This window comes from Pelodiscus sinensis, chromosome 30 (assembly GCF_049634645.1).
Source record: "Pelodiscus sinensis isolate JC-2024 chromosome 30, ASM4963464v1, whole genome shotgun sequence".
Classification (NCBI taxonomy): domain Eukaryota; kingdom Metazoa; phylum Chordata; order Testudines; family Trionychidae; genus Pelodiscus; species Pelodiscus sinensis.
The window spans coordinates 10,998,282-11,023,411 of NC_134740.1; the positions used below are offsets into that span (position 1 = coordinate 10,998,282).

The 25,130-nt window shown below is 50.5% G+C and overlaps 2 protein-coding genes across 2 annotated transcripts; one reads left to right on the forward strand and one right to left on the reverse strand.

Moving 5' to 3' along the window:
* Nucleotides 1-1,981: 1,981 nt before the first annotated feature.
* LOC102444633 (olfactory receptor 14J1-like) lies at nucleotides 1,982-2,917 on the reverse strand. The gene has a single exon (XM_075912217.1). It carries the CDS (start codon nucleotides 2,915-2,917, stop codon nucleotides 1,982-1,984), a length of 936 nt encoding a protein of 311 aa, XP_075768332.1.
* Nucleotides 2,918-18,292: 15,375 nt separating this feature from the next.
* Nucleotides 18,293-19,228, forward strand: LOC106731756 (olfactory receptor 14A16-like). Its single transcript, XM_014571883.2, has one exon. The coding sequence runs from the start codon at nucleotides 18,293-18,295 to the stop codon at nucleotides 19,226-19,228; it is 936 nt and encodes a 311-aa protein (XP_014427369.2).
* The last annotated feature ends 5,902 nt before the right edge of the window (nucleotides 19,229-25,130 follow it).

Sequence of the window (25,130 nt, forward strand, 5' to 3'; positions counted from 1 at the left end):
GATACAAGGACCTGGTTGCCCTAATCGATGTATAGATGTAGCCCAGTCGGGTTCTAGAAGGGGCCCCTCCCCCACAGCGTCACTCCCCAGTCACTACCAACAAGTCCTGGCCTCCGACCGATGATCAGGGAGGGCCGAATGTCACTTGGCCCTGGTCCGGACTCAAGGCACCAATAGTGAATGGGGGCTACAGGCCCAGGCCCTCATTCAGGTTGGAGCTGCAAAGAAGAGAAGAAGCAGATCTCAGACCCAGGTTCAGGGCAGGGCAACAAACAAACCGTTAAAAGTGCATCTTGGAGCAAACCCTCTGCTCTCCTCGCTCAGGGTCTAGCAAGTGCAGGCTCTCGGCCAGGAGCACCAGAGGGGGGACAGTTCCAGCCAGGAATGGAGTAACAGGGGGGACGCAGATCCACCCCCTTCGCTGCGTCCCATCCTAGAGCCCTCACCGCATCACAGTGGTTCTGCTGCTGGGTCAGCGGTGATCCGGACCACAACACGCTGACTCCGGCTCTGGCTCAGCCGAATAACGGTCGTCGATACCTGGGCAGCTTCCGTTCTCCTCCTCGGCACGTACGTGGCTCCGTTGTAGGTCCTCTGTGCTGTGCAGGGCTGGAACCTCTGGCACGGTGAGCAGATCCTCCAGGACAAGCCCAACGTGAGCCCAGCAGTCCAGTACCATCCTCAGCTTCCCTCAGGTCCAGCTCCCTACTTGCTCCTGGTTCCTCTGGCGGCTGGGGGCTGATGGACCTCTCAGGCTGGTCTTTGATAGTTCTTGCCCGGCCTCCTGACTACTGGTCAGGTGATCTGCTGGGGATAGGTGGTGGCTACCAGAGCTCTGGGAGGGGCTCCTCCCCCTCTGGGGCAGTGGGTGGCCCAAACAGAGTTGGATGGGAGCACCCTGCCCACTGGCCCCACCTTCCCTCCTCAGGAAATGCTGGGGCTGGGAGCCAGGGGCTGCACCCCACCCCAGGAGATACCCTACCCCCGAGGAGAGGCTGGGAATTGTGGCCCAGCCCTGGAGAAGCTGCAGGCCAGGACAACCCCTGCAGCACTGGGGCTAAGGGGGCGGGGAGAGCAGGAAGATGCCGGGCATGGTCCTTATGCCAGACAGGCTGGAATCTGGGGATGCCCTGCAGAGCCCCAACCCCCCGACCAGATAGAGGGTGGGGGTGGGCCAGCTGCAGGCAGGGATGGTTCATGGAGACCTGACCTCAACCCCAGAAGGAGTCTAAATCTGGGGAGAGAAGCCCCACCCCCGGGAAAAGCCTCCAGCGCTCCCCTTGCACCATGGTCAAGCCCTATAAGCAACCCCAAATGCCTAGGTCCATGTCTGATGGCCCCTACTCTGAGTCCTGCACCATCCACCCCCTGGTGTGCACCGTGACACCTTATTCCCCCATCTTGAGTCACTCTTTTAGCCCCAGTGCCTTACCCTAGCCCCATACACATACTCATACTCGGCCCTGAGCTCCACCACTTCATCAGAAACTGAGTCCATCCCCCTACTCTTCCACCTCCTCCCCTGAGCCCTGTTACCTCCCACACCCCCTTCACGTCTGCACCCCATCCCCTGCCATGAGGAATGGCTAAAATACAAGAAAAGGAGAAAGCAAATACACAAACCAGACCTCTCCTACCCCAACCGCCCTTATCTCGCTGTATAGTAAAGAACGTTTTTCCGGCGGGGCAAGAGAGTGATGTCAGCATGTCACCCTATGGCGCCCTGCCCCCCTGCCTCAGCAGAGTCTCCAGAAGGGGACGAGGTGGGCATGGCTCTGGGTTCTCCTCCTCCACTCGGGGGGCATGTTGGGCACCACCGTGTCCTCTGCCCCTCCCCATAGCAGCGTGCACTTATCTGCAAGCCACCTCTGGCTTCAGGGTTTGCTCCTCTCCCCGCCTCCCCCGCCCGTCGGTGCTAGCGCGAATCTTGCAGAGGGGAGGGGAGGGTTCCAGGCTGCAATCACGAGCACTGAACGACACATCACTTTGAGGAGAATAACCTCCACCCCATCAGATCCTTTAGGGCAGCCTTGAGCTCCTTGTTCCTCAGGCTGTAGATGACCGGATTCAGCATGGGAGGCACCACGGCATAGAGAACACCCACCATGAGGTCCAGATTAGAAGCTGAACTGGAGGTGGGTTTCAGGTGGGCAAACGCGGCCGTAAAAAGTAACAAGGAGACCACAGTGAGGTGGGGGAGGCAGGTGGAGAAGGCTTTGTGCCGGCCCTGCTCCGAGGGGATTCTCAGCACCGCTCTGAAGATCTGAACATACGACACAAGGATAAAAGCAAAGCAATTCACAGCTAAAAACACACCAAAGGCAAGAAGCCCAACTTCACTGCGATAGGAGTCGGAGCAGGCCAGCTTGAGGAGTTGGGGGATTTCACAGAAGAACTGGTCGATGACGTTGGACTGGCAGAAGGGTAACCGGAAGGTGTTCCCAGTGTGCAGGACAGAGTAGACAATACCAGCGAGCCAGGCACTGGTGGCCATGTGGACACAAGCTCTTCTGTTCATCACTCGCTCATAGTGCAGGGGCTGGCAGATGGCAACGTATCGGTCGTAGGCCATGATGGTGAGTAGGGCAAGATCTGTTGAAATGAAGACAAGAAAGAGAAAGACTTGGGCAACACAGACAGGGTAAGAAATCGACCTGGTGTCCAGGAGGGAGTTGGCCATGGATTTGGGGACGGTGGCGGAGATGGAGCCGAGGTCCAGGATGGACAGGTTCCCCAGGAAGAAGTACATGGGGGTGTGCAGACAGCGGTTGAGGACGATGGTTGAGATGATGAGAAGATTCCCCACCAGGGCTGCCAGGAAGAGCACCAAAAACACCACAAAGTGCAAAACCTGCAGCGCCCGGACATCGGAGAAGCCCAGGAGCAGGAACTCGGTCACGGAGCTTCGGTTGGACATTTTCTTCCTCAGTTCCCAGTGTGGTGGCTGCGGAGGGAAGGGCACAGACGTTGGTGGGGATCAGAGTGAGACACAGAATGACCCTGGTTTCCTGCAGTGACCTCTCATGCGGTGGGTGTCCAGCATGCGCAGCGCCCGTCCCAGCTACTCCCTAGGGGCGGTGAGTGATCACACGGGTGTTAATTTGCCTGGATCCCGTGCAGTCCATGGAGGTGCTTGTGTTTGCACTGTCTGAGGATTGGGCCCAGGATGGAGCTGGATACTATTGTCTATGAAGGATGGAGCAAAGCGCAATCCCGACCCAATAGCTCCAGCCGAGACGATCCCCTGTTCCTACGAACAGTCGGCCCCTGGCTCAGCCATGGAACTGAACTGCTACCAGGCCAGTCGTCATTGGTCTCTGCTTTCTGCAGAAATCCGACAGACCCACTCAGGAGCTGGTATGACGGCTCCCTCTGTAACGCCGCAGGGACACCCGGCTGCCTGCTTACGAATGAAGTGAGGAGACAAGATCCCACTTCCACCTCTGGGCACCAATGGGCTCGTAACAAAATGACCGTATTTTCCCTAGGCTGCTCTAGGTCCATGGGCAGGGTGGCTGTGGCCGTGGACTTCCATTCACTATTCCAGAGTTAAGACCACCAGGACGTGGGCTTACTTACAAGTACCTAAGAACGGCCAGATGGGGTCAGACCAAAGGCCCATCCACCCCAGTGTCCTGTCTGCCCACAGTGGCCAATGTCCCAGAGGGAGTGTATCGAACCGACAATGATCAAGCCATCTCTCTCCTGCCATCCATCTCCACCCTCTGACAAACAGAGCTGGGCACACCGTTCCTTCCCCATCCTGGCTAATAGCCCTTGAAGGACTTAACCTCCATGAATATATCTAGTTCTCTTCTAAACCCTATTATAGTCCTAGCCTTCACAACCTCCTCAGGCAAGGAGTTCCACAGATTGACTGTGCACTGTGTGAAGAAGAACTTTCTTTTATTTGTTTTAAACCTGCTGCCCGTTAGTTTCATTTGCTGGCCCCTAGTTCTTATATTATGGGAATGAGTAAATAACTTCCTTATTCACTTTCTCCACACCACTCATGAATTTATACACCTCTAGCATATCCCCCCTTTGTCTCCTCTTTTCCAAGCTGAAAATTCCCAGTCTCGTTAATCTCTCCTCAACTGTTGTCTCTTTGAAACAGCATTACACACAATTCCTATAGAGTGTCAGGGTTCAGATTTCAGTCCTATTGGACACGATTAATGTCTCCACCCTGGTTTCACTCTAACTTTCCAATATGGGGTATGGCGTTCAAATTATTTCAAAGGAATTCTTAGTTTCCAGCAGGACAAAATTTCCCAGGAAAACGTGTTATTGTCAAAACACCAGATTCAGTGCGGGAGCCAACTGTATCTTCAGAATCGACAGCTGCTCCTGTGGTGTCTTTGTGTGTGTGTACACAGCACCCTACACTCACAATGAGATACACAATTTGCATAATTGCGTGTCTTATTTTGATTGTAATTTAAAATAGCGTATTTTGAAATTTGGTGCATCTCCACAGCACATTTCACAATAACGTGCTACTTCAAGGCATCCCTTAACCCTCGTGGAACAAGGATTGCAGGGATGTTGAAATAGTGTTCCCATAACTTCAAAAAATATTTTGAAATAACGGGTGGCTGGTTAAGATGCGGGGGTGGTTACTTCGGGATACTGGAGGAATCATGAAATAGCCGCGCTGTGTAGACAAAGCCTGAGAAACCTCACCCTTTATTCGGCTCTGGTGAGGCTACATCTGGAGTGTTGTGTCCAATTCTGGCCCCCCCACTATAGAAAGGATGTGGGTGCATTGGGGAGGGTCCAGTGGAGGGCAACAAATGTGATTGGGGGGGCTGAAGCACATGAAATAAGAGGAGAGGCTGAGGGATTTAGGGGCTGTTTAGTCTGCAGAAGAGAAGAGTGAGGGGGGATTTGACAGCAGCCTTCAACTTCCTAAAGGGGGATGGGGAGAGGCTGTTCTCAGTGGGGGCAGGTGGCAGAACAAGGAGCAATGGTCTCAAGTTGCAGTGGGGGAGGTCTAGGTTGGACGTTAGGAAAAGCTATTTCCCGAGGAGGGTGGGGAAGCGCTGGGATGGGTCCCCTAGTTAGGGGGTGAAATCTCCGTCCCTTGTCCCAGCTTGACACAGCCCTGGTTGGGATCTGAGTGGGGGTGGGTCCTGCTTTGGGCAGGCGCTGGACTGGATGAGTCCTGAGGACTCTATCGATCCTGGGACTCTAGGACTCTATGAAATGAGGTGAGAATCCTAAAGAGTTCCCATGGCAACGCCTCACTCGAGGGTTACATTTCCCTGCTACATGAACCCCTCAGCAGCTGTAAGGGAAGTGACACACTCACCGTGCTGGTCCTGGCAGGGTGGTTCCCGGCATTTCACGCCTGTAGGCTTCAGTCACTGCCTAGCCATGGGCCTGCCCGTAACGCCCCGTCTCTGGCTTGTCCTGCCGCGCTTCCCCTGCCGTTCCAGCCTCTCCGGAGTTGCTGGGTGTCTCTGCGGTTCCTATAGCACAGACGCCCCCTCTGGCAGGCTGGGCCAAGTGGCGAAGGAGCACAGAGGTTTGGGGCAGAAATCCCCTCCCCACCATCTGTAACTGGTCCCGGCCGGCGCACGCTGCAAACGGGGGCCCAGCTTGTCCTGGGGCTAAATAGCCGACTCCCGTCTCCAGGGTGGGGAGATCTCACCCCAGCAGCAAACCACCTGCCAGGCTGCTTCCACCGCCCTTCAATCCCTGAGGGGAGCAGCATCACGTGCCCCGTGATGGCAGCGGCCCTGGAAGGACCCCTGGCTCCAGAGAGACAGACAGGCTCTCGCCCAAAGGGGACTGAGGGAGACTGCAGAAGGAGCTAGGAACGGGTGGCTTTCTGCAGGGGTCAGAATTTGGGAGGTTGGAATATGCTTGATCCAAGCGGGGCGTCCATCGATCATGTATTCGAGGTGCCATCTGCTCCTTTCTTGGATTGTCTGAAGGACGAGAAGTTTTGCTTTCCGCAGAGAAGATGAATTGGATAAAAGTCTCTGTGTGAGGGTGGGAAGTTCCTAGTCCCTATTCCCGCGGTTATGTGAATGCGGAAGGGACTGCCCTTCGCTATTTCAGATGTGTGGGGTTAGCGACAGCCACATCTATGAATGAATAAACACCCTGTCACTCTTGCTATGGTGGAAAGTCCTTTAGGAAGAGAAAGCTCCGGCTACGTCTCCTTCAGACACACTGAGACTGTCTAATAAAACCGAATGTTTATCCCACCAAACTGTTGTTGTGTCTCCAATTTCTGTCTCCAGTTTTCTCAGATGTTGTGTTAGGTTTTCCTGGTGGCCACCAAATTTGGACTGGATATGGGGGAGACCGGTTGGTGTCTCAACTTACTTCTGGGGGAAGAGCTGCAGGGACCATGGTCTGAGGTAAACAGGATGAAGTTTAATAAAGACAAATGCAAAGTGCTCCACTTAGGAAGGAACAATCAGTTTCACACATACAGAATGGGAAGCGACTGTCTAGGAAGGAGTACGGCAGAAAGGGATCTAGGCGTTATAGTGGACCACAAGCTGAATATGAATCAGCAGTGTGATGCTCTTGCAAAAAAAGGAAACATGATTCTGGGATGCATTAACAGGTGTGTTGTGAGCAAGATACGAGAAGTCGTTCTTCCGCTCTACTCTGCACTGGTTAGGCCTCAGTTGGAGTATTGTGACCAGTTCTGGGCACCGAATTTCAAGAAAGATGTGGAGAAATTGGAGAGGGTCCAGAGAAGAGCAAGGAGAATGATGAAAGGTCTAGAGAACGTGACCTATGAAAGAAGGCTGAAAGAATTGGGCTTGTTTAGTTTAAAAAGAGAAGACTAAGGGGGGATATGATAGCCTTTTCAGGTATATAAAAAGGTGTCATAAGGAAAAGGGAGAAAACTTGTTCATCTAGGCCTCTGAGGGTAGCACAAGAAGCAATGGGCTTAAATTGCAGTAAGGGAGGTTTAGGTCGGACATTAGGAAAAAGTTCCTAACAGTCTGGGTGGTCAAACACTGGAATAAATTGCCCAGGGAGGTTGTGGAATCCCCATTTCTGGAGATATTTAAGAGTAGGTTAGATAAATGTCTATCAGGAATGGTCTAGACAGTATTTGGTCCTGCCATGGGGGCAGGGGACTGGACTCAATGACCTCTAGAGGTCTCACCCCCATGGGACACCAGTTCCATACTCGCCAACCTGAAGCATATTCTCACCAGCAACTACACACCGCACCATAATAACTCGAACTCAGGAACCAATCCTTGCAACAAACCTCGGTGCCAACTCTGCCCACATATTTACACCAGCAACACCATCACAGGACCTAACCAGATCAGCCATACTGTCACTGGTACATTCTCCTGCACATCCACCAACGTGATATATGCCATCATGTGCCAACAATGCCCCACTGCTATATACATCGGCCAAACAGGACAGTCCCTACGTAAAAGAATCAATGGACACAAATCTGATATTAGGAATGGCAACATACAAAAACCTGTAGGGGAACACTTCAATCTTCCTGGACACACAATTGCAGATCTAAAAGTAGCCATCCTGCAGCAAAAAAACTTCAGGACCAGACTTCAAAGAGAAACTGCTGAGCTACAGTTCATCTTTAAGTTTGACACAATCAACTCTGGATTAAACAAAGACTGTGAATGGCTTGCTAACTACAAAAGCAGCTTCTGTTCCCTTGGAATTCACACCTCCAGATCAGCTGCTAGAAGTGGGCCTCATCCCCCTTGATTGGATCACCTCATCTTCTCCAGCCTGATCCTGGCCTGCATATTTATTCCTGCCTCTGGAAATTTCCACTACATGCATCTGACGAAGTGGGTCTTTGCCCACGAAATCTTATGCTCCTACACTTCAGTTAGTCTATAAGGTGCCACAGGACTCCTCGTCGCTTTTGCAGATTCAGACTAACACGGCTACCCCTCTGATACTTGACACCATGCAAGGCACTGCATTTAGCCGTATGGAGTGGAAATCTATCAACCTCATGAAGAAACTTGCACAAGTACAAACAGATATCATCTTTCTCTCCAAATGCAAACGGATGGACATTATACCAAATGGACTGAAGGTGAAAAATCCATTGCAATCAACATACTGCACAGACTACAGTGAGAGATTATGCCATATACTATCCAAAAAACTGAGGAACCACCTGATCAGCATCCTGTACAGCAAACAGGAAAACATCAAAAAAGAGCTCTCAAATCTGGAGTCTCTCATAAAACACCAACCTTCTGCACAAGTGGACTTTACTAAAATAAGACAGGAGATCTACATTACACACTTCACTTCTCTACAGAGGAAAAAGGACTGTAAGCTGTCTAAAATCCTACCTGCCACATGGGGCCACAACAATGGTACCCCTAACTCACCCAGCAATATCGTCAATCTCTCCAACTACACACTCAGCTCGGCAGAAGAATCTGTTCTATCTCGGGGACTCTCTTTTTGCCCCGCCACCCCCACTAACATGATTCAGTTCTGCGGTGATCTGGAAGCCTACTTTCGCCGTCTCCGTCTCAAGGAATACTTCCAACACGACACTGAACAGTGCACTGACACACAGATACCTTCCCACCAACAGCACAAGAAGAAGAACTCCACATGGACTCCTCCTGACGGCCGAAATGGCAGTCTGGACCTCTACATAGAATGCTTCCGCCGACGTGCACAGGCAGAAATTGTGGAAAAACAGCATCGCTTGCCTGGTAACCTCAGTCGTGCAGAACGCAATGCCATCCACAGCCTCCGGAACAACTCTGACATTATAATCAAAGAGGCTGACAAAGGAGGTGCTGTTGTCATCATGAACAGGCCTGACTACCTAAAGGAGGCTGCCAGACAACTCTCCAATACCAACTTCTACAGGCCACTTTCCTCAGATCCCACTAAGGAATACACTAAGAAATTGCACCATCTGCTCAGGACACTCCCTAAACAAACACAGGAACAAATCGACACACCTTTAGAGCCCCGACCAGGGTTGTTCTATCTATTACCCAAGATCCACAAACCTGGAAATCCCGGACGCCCCATCATCTCGGGCATTGGCACTCTTACTGAAGGACTGTCTGGCTATGTGGACTCTCTGCTCAGACCCTACGCCACCAGCACTCCCAGTTACCTTCGTGACACTACGGATTTCCTGAGAAAACTACAATGCATAGGTGATCTTCCAGAAAACACCATCCTAGCCACCATGGATGTAGAGGCTCTCTACACAAACATCCCACATGCAGATGGAGTACAAGCTGTCAGGAACAGTATTCCTGATGATGCCACAGCACAACTGGTGGCTGAACTCTGTGAATTTATCCTCACACACAACTATTTCAGATTTGGAGACAACATATACCTCCAGACCAGTGGCACTGCTATGGGCACCCGCATGGCCCCACAATACGCCAACATTTTTATGGCTGACCTGGAACAACGCTTCCTCAGTTCTCGTCCACTTACACCCCTTCTCTACCTACGCTACATCGATGACATCTTCATCATCTGGACCCATGGGAAGGAGACTCTGGAAGAATTTCACCATGATTTCAACAGCTTCCACCCCATCATCAACCTCAGCATGGACCAATCTACACGGGAGGTCCATTTCCTGGACACCACGATACAATTAAGTGACGGTCATAACAATACCACCCTATACCGAAAACCTACCGACCGCTATACTTACCTGCATGCCTCCAGTTTCCATCCCGGACACACCACACGATCCATTGTTTACAGCCAAGCACTGAGGTACAACCGCATATGCTCCAACCCCTCAGACAGAGACCTACACCTACAAGATCTTCAACAAGCATTCTGTAAACTGCGATACCCACACGAGGAAGTGAGGAGACAGATTGAGAGAGCCAGACGTGTACCCAGAAGCCTCCTGCTACGGGACAAGCCCAAGAAAGAAACCAACAGAACACCACTGGCCATCACCCTACAGTCCCCAGCTAAAACCTCTCCAACGCATCATTAGTGATCTTCAACCCATCCTGGACAATGATCCCTCACTTTCACAGGCCTTGGGAGGTAGGCCGGTTCTTGCCCACAGACAACCCGCCAACCTGAAGCATATTCTCACCAGCAACTACACACCGCACCATAATAACTCGAACTCAGGAACCAATCCTTGCAACAAACCTCGGTGCCAACTCTGCCCACATATTTACACCAGCAACACCATCACAGGACCTAACCAGATCAGCCATACTGTCACTGGTACATTCTCCTGCACATCCACCAACGTGATATATGCCATCATGTGCCAACAATGCCCCACTGCTATATACATCGGCCAAACAGGACAGTCCCCACGTAAAAGAATCAATGGACACAAATCTGATATTAGGAATGGCAACATACAAAAACCTGTAGGGGAACACTTCAATCTTCCTGGACACATAATTGCAGATCTAAAAGTAGCCATCCTGCAGCAAAAAAACTTCAGGACCAGACTTCAAAGAGAAACTGCTGAGCTACAGTTCATCTTTAAGTTTGACACAATCAACTCTGGATTAAACAAAGACTGTGAATGGCTTGCTAACTACAAAAGCAGCTTCTGTTCCCTTGGAATTCACACCTCCAGATCAGCTGCTAGAAGTGGGCCTCATCCCCCTTGATTGGATCACCTCATCATCTCCAGCCTGATCCTGGCCTGCATATTTATTCCTGCCTCTGGAAATTTCCACTACATGCATCTGACGAAGTGGGTCTTTGCCCACGAAAGCTTATGCTCCTACACTTCAGTTAGTCTATAAGGTGCCACAGGACTCCTCGTCGCTTTTGCAGATTCAGACTAACACGGCTACCACTCTGATACAGTTCCATACTGCGTAGGGCCCCGAACATCCTACGGACGGTCCTGTACCAACCTGTTCTTACCACGATGGCTCATGCCACCCAACAAGAGAGGAATGCCAAGCTGTGCCAGGCTTGTAGAATGGAACTTGAAAATTCATACTTTATGCAAAACATTCCTCACTTTGATGACAGTGGTGAACAGAGGTTTTTCAACTGTCACATCTCCCTGGGGTCAGAGCGGGGTTCTATTTGCCTCATTCAAACCACTGCCAATTCTGTTCATGGTTAGACGAGTATTTCAAATAGGTTCATCACGCAGGCAATGTACAAACAGACCCGTGGTTACATGTTGGCTGCTTTAAAAGGGCTCGATTCCCAATGTGGAAAAGAATTATGAGATGAATCAGCTGGGAAGAAGAACATTAGAAGAAAATTATCAGAAAATTGTATATTATAATGGGGAGTTCAGTAGATGCTCTAAAATTCACAATCTTGCCATGGAGGGGTTATTATGTTGTTATTATTATTATTGTAGAAAAGGGGAAGTTTCTCATATTTAATATAATGCAGAAGTTAAGAATTGTAGAAAATGGATAAGGGAAGAAAGGGAAACAAATAGAATTCATGGCCAACTGAATTAAGGACAATGAGAAGAAGTTGTTCAAGTTTATTAGCACCAAAAATAACCCACAAATGCCATTGATCCGTTACTAGTAAATGGCAAATGATAATAATATTAATGATAATGCAGAAAATGGTGACTTGGAGATCCATTAATTAGTGTCCAGGAAGATTAACGTGTTCTCCAACAAGTTTCTGAGGTGCCTTTTTGGATATCTGATTTGTGTCCATTAATTCTTTCCCGTAGAGATTGTCCAGTTTAATAGACAAAAACCTGTTGGAGAACACTTTAATCTTCCTAGACACTCATCAATGGATCTTGAAGTCACCATTTTGTTTCAGACCAATTCCACAAGCCAAATACACAGAGAAGGATTGGAACTTAACTTCATTCGCAAGATTAATTAAATGAAGAGGGCAGGTCCCCCAAAAGGACGGGTCAGTCCGGTTCTGCGAGGATTATCGGAAGCTCAACACCATCACCGTATCCGACACCTCCGCCATGCCGAGGCCTGGCAAGCCCCTAGACAAGCTGGGGGAAGCTCGCTACCTCACCACCATGGATCTCCCCAAAAGGGCCATTGGCAGGTGCCGTTGCCCCCTGATGACAGGCTGAAACCAGCATGTATTACCCCTCTGGAACTCTATGAGTTCCTTGTCCTCTATTATAGCCTGAGCCAGCCAAGGTGGAGACCTTCAGAGATTGGCTGGTTCCCCAGACCAAGAAGAATCATAGAATCATAGAGCTGGAATAGACCTAAGGAGGTCCAGAAGAAGACCTCATGAGATCAAAAGAAGGCCCAGGTCTGCATTGGGATGGAGGGTTTTACCCCTTTACTGAAAGAGGCCCTGGTCAGAGCCCCATTGCTGGTCCACCCAGGCTTTGAGAAGCCTTTTCTGGTGTTCATGGACACTGCAGACATGGGGCTGCGAAGGGAGGCGCGACACCCCGTCGTGTACTTGAGCCAGAAGCTGCTTCTTCGGGAATAGAACTAGGCAGCCCTAGAGAAGGACGCCTGGCCCTGGTGTGGGCCCTTAGAAAGCTGCACCCGTATCTGTTTGGGCTGCATTTCCCAGGGTACATAACCCCTCTCCCCTGGCCTAGCTACACCAGATGAAGAGGGCGAACATCCCTCTTCCTGTGAGTCCTGGCAGGGGAAGCAGGGGGAAGAGATGCCAGGACCCCGGGGCTGAATGATCGGGGAGTTGGGGGAAATTCCCCCCAGCACTTTTTGAGGCAAGAGGAGACAGCCTCTCCCTTGCAGAGCCCCGTCCCCAACTGGTCCGTCATTACTGGTGCATCTGCTCCCAGAGGTCACTCCAGAGTATTGCTGTGCCCCACACTCGCTGACCCAGTGGTCACTGTGAGTATCAAGTCCCTCCTCTCTCTGCCCCTCCCTTTCCATGTTCTGGAAACCAGTCCCATTCCTGGCACCTCCCATTGGAGTGATTGCAGTGCATGTCTTGGTGAGTTATTGCTGAGTAGCAGCGGTTGGAAAAGGAATTTCCTATTTTGTGAAACTTTTAATGATATTGAAATACTTTGCCGTCTAGGCTCAGGGAAAAAATTGTGGTCGGCCACTGAGATTGACCAAAGGAAACTCAGTCGCACCAGAGTCCAAGACCGCAAATGAGAGGAGATTGACCAGCCAGGACATGTCCAGCTGATCCTAGCAGGCCACCTGAGCTCCCCGCCGCAGAGCTAAGATTTTGATCTTGCTGTGTTCCTACCTTTTCTTTAATGTCAATTAACTGACATTTCAAAGGCACAGACATTATTGTTTTTCAAATGAGCAATGTCAAGTGGGCATCTGATAAGGAATATGAACCTGCTAAAAATATCCATTCGTGATCAAATCCGACCCTGTCCCGCACACGCTCCAGGCTTCCATGAATCCGAAATATCTGACGAGTAAAACCAAATTGTGAGATGACATCAAAGAAGGGCTTGTGCTCAGCTCAGGGATGGCAATTTCCTCCTCCCCTTTAAGGCTACAACCCCGAAATAGGCCCTTCTCCTCCCTTTGTAGATATCTACGCCCCTGGGAATGCCTTTCGAGGGAAGGCTCTCACACTCTTGTCAGAGTACAAGCAGAGAAATACCTGGTAGACATGTCGTCTCTCTGTAGAGATCTCCTCAACTTCCTCTCCGGCCTGGCACAAATGTAGACCATCCCCTTGGCCCGTCCAAGTTCACCCAACATCCCAAAGTCAACCAGCCGCCTCCTGTTTTACTCCAATTCACAGTCAGAGAAAATTGAATTATTGTTAATAAGGGGACATGAGAGCAGCTTTCAAGTTCCTAAAGGGGCGTTGCAAGAAAGAGGGAGGAAAATTGTTCTCTTTGGCCTCTGAGGACAGGATAAGCAGCAATGGTCTTAAACTGCAGCAATGGGGTTAAACTGCATCAAAGGAGGTTGAGGTTGGACATTAGGAAAAATTCTTAATTGTCAGGTGGTTAAACACCTGAATGAATTTTAAATGACTCAAGAAAATTCAAAATGGAAGAGTTAAAGAAAGAAAGAAAGAAAGAAAGAAAGAAAGAAAGAAAGAAAGAAAGAAAGAAAGAAAGAAAGAAAGAAAGAAAGAAAGAAAGAAAGAAAGAAAGAAAGAAAGAAAGAAAGAAAGAAAGAAAGAAAGAAAGAAAGAAAGAAAGGGAGTCGTATCTTTCACTCAGCAGAAGTTGAAAATCAGACCCCAAATCTCTCAGCACCCGGCTCTCCCCAAAGCTCTGTCTGCAGGGGAGTGGATCCGTGTTTAGCCATTGAAAGTCCTGGGGAAGTTGCTCAGAGGGGGCAGGCGGGGGAGGAACATTTCTCTCTGGCTCCGACTCCCAGGCACAGACCACAGGCTGGAAACTCCTTCCCAGGCTCGTTCCCGGCTGAGGGGGATCAATGTCGCCCCCCGTGGGTCCCAGAGGCCTCCAGTCCCCTCTGAACAAAGGCTCCATGGTGCTATCAGGATCGACCCCACTTGGGGCACGGCCCTGATCTGTCAGCCTGTGGCCTCCCGCCCCTACATCACAGGGACCAGCCCCGAGCCAGCCCCGTGGTGGGGCCTCTGGTGGCTGCTCCCCAGAGCTGCTGATGCAACGCGGAGATGGGGTGGGGGAGATGTAGCTGCTCACTCCGAGATAATTAGGCAGCGTTAACGAAGCACCAGGCTGCTCCAGGCAGCGAAGGGACCAGAGCCCTCGGCTGCTCTAGGCCAGGCTGGGCTGTGACTATCCATCGAATCCAGCCCAGCCAGGATCCTCTCCCCGTACAAGCCGGGATCAGCTCCAGAGCCGGGAAGGACTTTAGTCCCACATCCCTGGTACTTCCCCTCCTGCCCAGCCTGTCCGCGGGGGTGCAGGGAGCCCGTCTCAGGAGCAGGTCCCCGTCTGCCAGGGGCTGCCAGAAACCCAGCCATGCCAGGAGACACGGAAGATGCACAAAGCAGCGAGGGACCAGGGCTGAGGACGCTGGACTTGTAAATGCCTCCCACGCCCGGACACCTCCCCACGACCGGCCCGGTGAGTTTGGCAATGAGATTGGTGGGGAAGGGTTCACATGCCGGGTACATGGTGTGACTCTGTCTGGAAGGGGAGCTCGGGGTGACCTGCGATCGCACACCCGGCACAGCGCGGGGTGTCCTCTTCCCCACCCAGGGCAAAATGGGCTTTTCGTGGAAATCATGGAACCGATCGCACTCGGTCTCATTCTGTGAAACGCCGCCGGCGTCAGCCGACAAGTGCGGAACACTCAGATTTATTAGAAACTGGGGACAGTTTTGGGACAGGGGCAGCCTACACAGGAAGGACGGGTCCACCTAAACCAAGGTGGATCCAGACTGCTGGCACTAAACATTCAGAAGATCGTAGAGTAGTTTTAAAATAAGAGATGGGAGAAAGCTGCTTGGTGTGGAGGAGCATGTGGATCGGACAGAGACGTCTCTTAGAGGAGAGTCCATTGATGGAGATTCTCTAGGTGTTAGTCGGAAATAGAGGAGGGGAGATGATAAAGTATGAGCCAGATCAGACAAGAAACAATCACATATACAAGAATCTAATACATCGGGGAAGGGCAGACAGATAAACAGTGGCAATTTAAAGTGCTTCAGCACAAATGCTAGAAGTCTAAATAATAAAATGGGTGAACTCGAGTACCTCGTATTAAAGGAGGAGTTTGACACAATAGGCATCACAGAAACCAGGTGGAATCAGGACAATCAGTGTGGGACACAATCATACTGGGTTATAAAATACATCGGAAGCACAGACCAGGTCGTGCGGGTGGCGGAGTGGCACTGTATGTGAAAGATAATGTAGAATCTTAACTAACAAATCATCGGGACCGGATGGCATTCACCCAAGGGTTGTGAAAGTACTCAAATGAGAAATTACGAAACTATTAACTGTCCTTTAAATCAGTTTCTGTACCCAAGGACTGCAATACAGCTAACATAACGCCAAAATTTTAAAACGGCTCTAGAGGCGACCCTGGCAAGTACAGGCCAGTAAGTCTAACGTCAGTACCGGGCAAATTAGTTGAAACAATAGTAAAGAATGAAATTGTCAGACACGTAGAAGAACATAATTTGTTGGGCCAAGTCAACATGGTTTCTGTAAAGGGAAATCATGTCTTACTAAGCTATTAGAGATCTTTGAAGGGGTCAACAAATATGCGGACAAGGGGGATGCAGTAGATACAGTATACTTAGATTTTCAGAAAGCCTTTGACAAAGTCCCTCACCAAAGGCTCTTGTGTAAATTAGGTTGTCATGGGATACAAAGGAAGGTCCTTTCATGGATTGGAAACTGGTTAAAAGACAGGAAACAAAGGGCAGAAATAAATGACACTTTTTCATAATGGAGAGAGGTAACTAGTGGTGTCCCCCAAGGGTCAGTCCTAAGACCAGTCCTATTCAACTTACTCCTAAACGATCTAGAGAAAGGGATGAACAGTGAGGTGGCAAAGTTTGCAGACGATACTAAACTGTTCAAGATAGTCAAGACCAAAGCAGACTGTGAAGAACTTCAAAAAGATCCCACCAAACTGAGTATTTGGGCAACAAAATGGCAAATTAAATTTAATGTGGGTAAGACTAAAGTAATGCACATTGGAATAAATAACCCAACTATACATACAATATAATGGGGGCTAATTGAGCTACAACTAATCAGGAAAGCGATCTGGGAGTTATCATGGATAGTTCTCACTGCCCCTATATAAAATGACGGTATGCCCACTACGTACAGAGTCTCCTCACCTCAAAAAAGATATTTAGGCATTAGAAAAGGTTCAGAAAAGAGCAACTAAAATGATGAGGGGTTTGGAATGGGTCCCATATGAGGAGAGGCTAAAGAGACTGGGACTTTTCCATTTAGAAAAGAGGAGACTCAGGGGTGATATGATAGAGGCCTATAAAATCTTGAGTGCTATGGAAAAGGTAAGTGAAGAAAAGTTATTCACTTGTTCCCACAATAAAAGAACTAGAGGACACCAAATGAAATTAATGGGTAGCAGGTTTAATTGTAATAAAGTTTTTCTTCACACAGCGCACAGTCAACCTGTGGAACTCCCTTCTGGAGGAGTCTGTGAAGGCTAGGGCTATAACAGAATTTAAAGAGAAGCTACATACATTCATGGAGGTTAGGTCCATAAAAGGCTATTAGCCAGGGGGAAAGGAGTGGTGCCCTGGCCTCTGTTTGCCAAAGGCTGGAGAAGGATGCCAGGAGACAAATTGCTTGATCCTTGTCTCTACCACCTCTGGGACATTTGGGGCTGGCCACTGTTGGCAGGCAGGCGACTGGGTAGATAGACCATTGGTCTGACCCAGTATGGCCATTCTGCTCTTCTTCTCTTCTTCTGGTCTTATGAAAAAAGCTGCAGAAACCTGCGGCCAAAACGTTTCCCCCTCTCCCGTGTCTGTGCCGTGTTCCCTTACGTGGCAGACAACTCCTGGATACATGGGTCCCCAGGAAACCGCCTTTCCATTGAAGGAATTTAAGTGGGGCGATATTGGCCACCCCACCCGGAGACGTTGCGCTGGAAGCCCGCCCGGTCACACTGAGATTCTTCAGGGAGGGCGCAATGTGGAACCCATTCACACCGTTCCCGTGGTGTTTAGTTCTGTCCCAAAGGGACACTGTCTGATGCTAAATCTTAGACAATGGAGCTAAGCAGGTCGCCTCCACAGCCGTATCCCCTTCTAGCAGAAAGGATAGTCTGAGCCCCAAAGCTGAATATCCATTGTGCTTCCACCTGAGAACACAGGGAAGCCAACGCTGCTAGAGCCTGGATCTGCTCTCCTAGCTTGGTGCCCTCTGTGTCTCCCTGCACCTGCTGCCGGCAGGGGCACAGCGCACACGCCGGCAAAGGAAATGCCGAGCCTCACACGTCTCGTAGAACTAAACGCTAGGTGGAACAAAGGAGAAGGGGAAACTGAGGCACAGGGCTGGTCAGTGTCCGGCCAAAGGTAACACAGCAGGTGGGTGCTTCAGGCAGTGCTGGTGCGGTAGATTCATGCCCATGGTCACAGCTGGAGATGTGAGCCCTGAGGGGTTCCTCGCTTCCACAGCCATTGAGTTGGCATTTCACTTGACTCCCTGCTGCAACAGCATTTCATCCAGCCCCGTCCTGAGCCTTCCCCAGATATTCGTAGGGGCAGTCGGACACAACTCCAGGGACTGTTCAGGAGCAAGGCCCAGAGACACCTGGAGGTAACTCACCGCCCCTCGGGAGGAGCTGGGACGGGTGCTTGGCATGGGGGACACCCACCGCATGAGAGGCTGGTGCGGGAATCCAGGCTGTTCCATGTCTCACTCTGATCCCCACCCCTTCTGTGTCCTCTGCAGCCACCACACACTGAACTGAGGAAGAAAATGTCCAACGGAAGCACCGTGACCGAGTTCCTGCTTCTGGGCTTTTCTGATGTCCGGGAGCTGCAGGTTTTGCACTTTATAGTGTTTCTATTGATGTACCTGACAGCCCTGGTGGGGAACCTTCTCACCATGGTAGCCATCATCCTTGACCGTCATCTTCATACCCCCATGTACTTCTTCCTGGTGAACCTGTCCATCCTGGACCTCGGCTCCGTCTCCGTCAGCGTCCCCAAATCCATGGCCAACTCCCTCCTGGACACCAGGTCGATTTCCTACTCTGCCTGTGTCGCCCAAGTCTTTCTCTACGTAGTCTTCAGTGCAGCTGATCTTGCCTTACTCACTGTCATGGCCTATGACCGATACGTCGCCATTTGCCACCCGCTGCACTACGAGAGAGTGATGAACAGGAGAGCTTGTGTCCACATGGCTACTAGTGCCTGGATCACTGCTACTGTCTACTCTGCCCTACACACCGGGAACACCTTCCGGTTACCCTTCCACCAGTCCAACGTCCTCACCCAGTTCTTCTGTGAAATCCCCCAGCTCCTCAAGCTGGCCTGCTCCAGCTCCTACTGCAGTGAAATTGGGGTTATTGGCTTTGGTTTCTTATTGTGTTTTACGTGCTTTCTCTTCATCATTGTGTCGTACGTCCAGATCTTCAGAGCGGTGCTGAGAATCCCCTCGGAGCAGGGCCGGCACAAAGCCTTCTCCACCTGCCTCCCCCACCTCGCTGTGGTCTCTTTGTTACTTAGCACTGCGTTCTTTGCCTACCTGAAACCCTCCTCCAGCTCTCCGTCAGGCCTGGATCTATCTGTGGGTGTTCTCTACGCCGTGGTGCCTCCCATGCTGAATCCGGTCATCTACAGCCTGAGGAACCAGGAACTCAAAGCTGCCCTGAAGAAACTCTTTGTGGGGAGGTTATTCTCCAAGAATTGAAACGTCCTTCATTGGTCCTTGACTGTGATTTTCCCCCTGTGTTTCCTTCTGATGAAGGGATCACCAAATAGCATCAATGAGGCCGCAAGGCGCCATCGGTTCATGAAGCAGGAAGATCCAGACTAAGCCCATTGAATAAAATCCTTGTTAGTTAGAGAGGGATCACTCCGGTGTGAGTGAGATCAGAGTCTATGTGTGTTTCCATAAATCCTTCCTCACGTCTGTGGATTGTTTTATCAATTTACACTTGCAGACCCTGCATCCTACCTGAGCCCAACGCACTGAACCTTAACAGCCAATTCTACAGCCAAGTGAACGTCAGGAAGTCTCCATCTCTTCCTTTGTTTTGATGGAAAATTGGTACTTGCGGAATTGGAGGTTCGGCTTGTGTTGCCTTAAACATTTCTTCCTTTTTTGGTTTCAGTTTGTTTATTGATTGGTTCACTGGCTGATTTTTTCCAGGTGGCTTTCCAGTGGGTAGGAGTTTGGGAGGTTGGAACATGCGTGATCCAAGAGGTGGTGCATATTGGTCACTGATCTGCTTTATCGGATGGGATTTTCTGAAGAAGGAGAAGTTTTGCTTCTACCCAATGAGGATGAATTGGAAAAAAGTCCAAAAGGCCGCTACTGGCCACATTCTGGTGACACCCCGGTCAGGAATCCAGGGAGGGGCCTATGACCCTACACCCGCCCTACACTCTCTCTCATATCTTTCCCCTATGCCAGGTACCTGGATAAGTGGGTCCATCCTGGGAGCCCAGCCGGGCACAGAGGGTAGAGAGGGGCAGGCAGGAAGGGCTGGGTCAGTCACTCATCCCCCATGGGAGAGAGGCATTTGGAAGTGTGGGGGGTTGTGTTTGAACCCCAACGCCTTACAGATAAGGAAGTAAATGAGAAGAAGCCAACGACACTGTTTTTTCTTTTGAACAGCTGGATGTTGGAATGTTTGTATGATTGGTTGCTCTTGAGCTCACTGGAATCTGAACAATCTGAGCAGGCGTCCCGTACTCAGCCTAGGGAAATATGGTCACCCTACGATGACCTCAAGCGGTTGCGTTAGTACAGCACTTTGCTCCCTCCTCCACTCTGTATTTTATCCAGCCACCTCCTGAGCCCGATCGTCAGATGGGACAGATGGGTGCAGCTCGTCAGATTGTCGAGGAGCCAGGCCAGTAGACACCCCCGTGGCAACTCACCACTCCTGGTGACTGCCAGTGAGGAGTGCCGTGTGCCTCTGGGACTCACACTCAGTCTCCACCCTCATACCTACTCCGTCTCTGCCCTTCTCTCCGCAGCCATTATAGCATGTGCCGAAAAAAAAATGTCCAACCGAAGCACCGTGACCAAGTTCCTGATCCAGGGATTCTCTGACATCCGGGAGCTGCAGGATTTGCACGTTGTGGTATTTCTATTGATTTACCTGGCAGCATTGACGGGGAACCTTCTCATCATCTCAGCCATCGTCCTCGACCATCATCTTCACACCCCCATGTACTTCTTCCTGGTCAACCTGTCCATCCTAGATCTCAGCTCCACCACCGTCACCGTCCCCAAATCCATGGCCAACTCCCTCCTGGACACTAACTCCATTTCCTATCCTGCCTGTGTCACCCAAGTCATTCTCTTTTTAGTCTTCACTTCAACTGATCTTGCCTTACTCACCACCATGGCCTACAACTGATACATCACCATCTGCCAGCCCCTGCACTATGAGAGAGTGATGAACAGGAGAGCTTGTGTCCACATGGCCACTGGTACATGGATCGCTGGTATTGTCTACTCTGCCCTGCATGCTGGGAATATCTTCTGGTTACCCTTTTACCACTCCAAAGACATCAACCAGTTCTCCTGTGAAATCCCTCAGCTCCTTGAGCTGGCCTGGTCCTACTCCCATCTCAGTGAAGTTGGGCTTATTGCCTTCGGTGTACTTTTAGGTTCAAATTGCTTTATTTTCATTCTTGTGTCTTATGTTCAGATTTTCAGAGTGGTGCTGAGAATCCCCTGTTCTCTATGCAGTGTGGCCTCCCACGCTGAACCCTGTCATCTACAGCCTGAGGAACCAGGAGATCAAAGCTGCCCTGAATAAGCTGATGGGGTGGAGGTTAATCTCCAAGAAATGAAATGCCCCTCAGTGCTTGTGATTGCAGCCTCAGCTTCTTTATTCAATGTCGACTAGCGCCGGTGATCTTAAATGGGTTAATTTAGAATTAGACCCATGTAAATGAGAGTAGAATGTGCTCCTCACACACCTCGGTTTAGATACACACCCTCTCTCGCAGGAATTTAATATCAAACTTCCACAACATGAATCAGCAGGGTGCCCTTGTAGTCATGAAGCCCAATGGCAGGTTAGGGTGCATTAGGAGGAGCATGGCCAGTAGATCAAGGGAAGTGATGATTGCCCTTAATTCGGCTCTGGTGAGGCCACATCTGGAGTAGTGCACCCAGTTCTGGGCCCCCCACTACAGAAAGGATGTGGATGCATTGGAGAAAGTCTAGTGCAGGGCAATGAAAATGATTAGGGAGCTAGAGCACACGAGGAGAGGCTGAGGGACTTGGGTTTGTCTACTCTGCAGAAGAGAAGAGCGAGGGGGGATTTGAGAGCAGCCTTCAACTTCCTGAAGGGGGGTTCCAAAGAGGCTGGAGAGAGGCTGTTCTCAGTGGGGGCAGGTGGCAGAACAAGGAGCGATGGTCTCCAGTTGCAGTGGGGGAGGTCTAGGTTGGATAGTAGAATCATAGACTCATAGAATACAAGGACTGAAGGGACCTCGAGAATCATCAAGTCCAGTCCCCTGCCCTCATGGCAGGACCAAATACTGTCTAGACCATCCCTGATAGACATTTATCTAACCTGCTCTTAAATATCTCCAGAGATGGGGATTTCACAACCTCCCTGGGCAATTTATTCCAGTGTTTGACCACCCTGACAGGTAGGAACTTTTTCCTAATGTCCAACCTAAACCTCCCTTGCTGCAGTTTACGCCCATTGCTTCTTGTTCTATCCCCAGAGGCCAAGATGAACAAGTTTTCTCCCTCCTCCTTATGACACCCTTTTACATATCTGAAAACGGCTATCATGTCCCCCCTCAGTCTTCTCTTTTCTAAACTAAACAAGCCCAGTTCTTTCAGCCTTCCCTCATAGGTCATGTTCTCTAGACCTTCAGTCATTCTCATTGCTCTTCTCTGGACCCTCTCCAATTTTTCCACATCTTTCTTGAAATGTGGTGCCCAGAACTGGACACAGTACTCCAACTGAGGCCTAACCAGCGCAGAGTAGAGCGAAAGAATGACTTCTTGTGTCTTGCTCACAACACTCCTGTTAATGCATCCCAGGATCACGTTTGCTTTTTTTGCAAGAGCATCACACTGCTGACTCATATTCAAGTTGTGGCCCACTATAACCCCTAGATCCCTTTCTGCCATAGGGATAGTAGGATAAACTATTTCCTTGGGAGGGTGGGGAAGCACTGTGATGGGTTACTTAGCGATATGGTGGAATCTCCGTCCCTAGAGGTGTTTAAGTCCCAGCTTGACAAAGCCCTGGCTGGGATGATTGAGTTGGGGTTGGTCCTGCTTTGGGCTTGATGACTCCTGAGGTCTCCTCCTACCCTAGAATTCTAAGAATCTCCAATTTTTCACAATAGATCACCAGCCGCAGCTAAGTCACTAGGGGTATGTCTACACTACAAAGTTAGTTCGAACTAACTTTAATAGGCGCTACACTAGCGCTCCGCTAGTTCGAATTTAATTCGAACTAGCGGAGCGCTTAGTTCGAACTAGTTAATCCTCATTCCACGAGGATTAAGCCTAGTTCGAACTAGATAGTCCGAATTAAGGGGTGTATAGCCCCTTAATTCGAACTAGTGGGAGGCGAGCCCTCCCCAGCTTTCCCTGGTGGCCACTCGGGACAACACCAGGGAAACTCTATTGCCCCCCTCCTGGCCCCGGACCCCGTAAAGGGACACGGGCTGGCTACGGTGCCCGTGCCAGGTGCAAGCCTGCCAGTACCCAGCCAGCAGACCCTGCACCTGGCACAGATCGAGACAGCCACCCGATGCCCCCCAGCCCTCCCCCTCTTCCCGGGATCAGGCTGGCGGCTCCTGGGAGTTGCCCAGGACCGCAAAAGGCGGGCACCCGCCTGGTCCAGTGCAGACATCGTGGACCTCATCCACGACCTCTGCACTAGGCACAGGAAAGCGGTCATCTAGGGCAGGAGAGCTTCCAGCCTGGCCACCCAGGAGCAGGTTTGCATGAAAATAAAGGTGGTCCACTGAGACCCCTGACCCTGAGCCCTGAGCTTACAGTGGCTGTACTGGGTCAGACCAAAGGTCCATCTAGCCCAGTAGCCTGTCTGCCAACAGCGGCCAACCCTAGGGACCCTGGAGGGGATGGACCAAAGATAGTGACCAAGCCATTTGTCTCGTGCCATCCCTCTCCAGCCTTCCACAAACTTTGGGCAGGGACACCACTCCTAACCCCTGGCTAATACCACTCCATGGACCCAACCTCCATGACTTGATCTCACTTCCCTTTAAACTCTGTTCTAGTTGTAGCCTTCACAGCCTCCTGCAGCAAGGAGTTCCACAGGTTGACTATTTGCTTTGTGAAGAACAACTTTCTGTTAGTTTGAAGCCTGCTACCCATTCCTTTCCTTTGGTGTCCTCTAGTCCTTCTATTATGGGAAATGATGAAGAACTTTTCTGTATGCACCCTCTCCACCACACTTGTGCTTTTATAGACCTCTATCATATCCCCCCTCCATCTCCTCTTTTCTAAGCTGAAAAGTCCCAGTCTCTTTAGCCTCTCTTCATATGGGACCTGTTCCCAATCCCTGATCATTGTAGTTGCCCTCCCCTCTCCCAGCCTCTGTCTTCCCCTCTCCCACCTCCTTTTCCCAGTCTCCCCCAGTTTTGTTCAATAAAGACAGATTCTATTTTTGAACACAATTTTCCTTTATTTTGTACATCAAGAAGAGGGGCTAGGGAAGGGTAAGTGGAAGGAGGTGAGGGAGGAATTGGGTACGAGCCCCCGATGGGGAGGACTGGGCTGGCTCTGTGGGCTTCTTGGGGTGGAAGCTCTCCTACAGCCCCCCAATTGCCCCCTCTGCCCAGATGGCAGCCTGCGGCAAGTGCAGCCGGGCTGATGGCCGAGTGCTGTGATGTGCCCAGTGTGGGCACTCAGGGCAATCCAAGCCAGGACTGCTTTGCAAGCGGGGCACCCCTGAGAACTGTCTGTCCGGGATGGGGGTCGGGTCCCTTTAAGCACAGCCCTCAGCTTGCCTGAGACAACAGCTCCACGCTCTAAGTCCTCATCTGATGCCCTGCCGGCACTGCTTCCGGCCATCCTTAACCCCGGTTCAGGGTCCACTCAGTGTGGACATGCTAGTTCGAATTAGCAAAACACTAATTCGAACTCGTTTTTTAGTCTGGATGTGTTAGTTCGAATTAGCTTAGTTCGAATTAGTGCTGTAGTGTAGACATACCCTTAGATTGTCCAAGCAAAATGAAGCTGAGTGAACACTGACCGTCTCCCATACAACCCCACCTCGAAAACACACGGATGGAAGCAACAGACCCACCCACCAGCCTACTCGTTAAAAAAATTTCCCACTGAAATATGAAGGAGAAGCAAAAAACCAAATAGCTACTGCACAGATACTGCATTTATTTACTTCAAGATCCAGGCGGTCCACTAAGACCTTGTTACGGATACCGATTTTCTATCCAAGGTTCTCAGCTAGCATTGGGATGCATTGTAGTATCCTGAAGTAGATAGATAAGGGAATACGGAGATCCCACTTGGAGATGACACACGGCGGGGGGGGCGTGTTCCCCCTTTTCCATGAGATGCAGAGAGAGGGGACGTTATGGAACGGGGCCCTGAGCGGTGCCTCCCCCCTCCC

What these genes read in the sequence shown, in the direction of transcription:
- LOC106731756 (XM_014571883.2), top strand. Translation starts at nt 18,293, where the DNA reads ATGTCCAACGGAAGCACCGTGACCGAGTTCCTGCTTCTGGGCTTTTCT.
- LOC102444633 (XM_075912217.1), bottom strand. Translation starts at nt 2,917, where the DNA reads ATGTCCAACCGAAGCTCCGTGACCGAGTTCCTGCTCCTGGGCTTCTCC.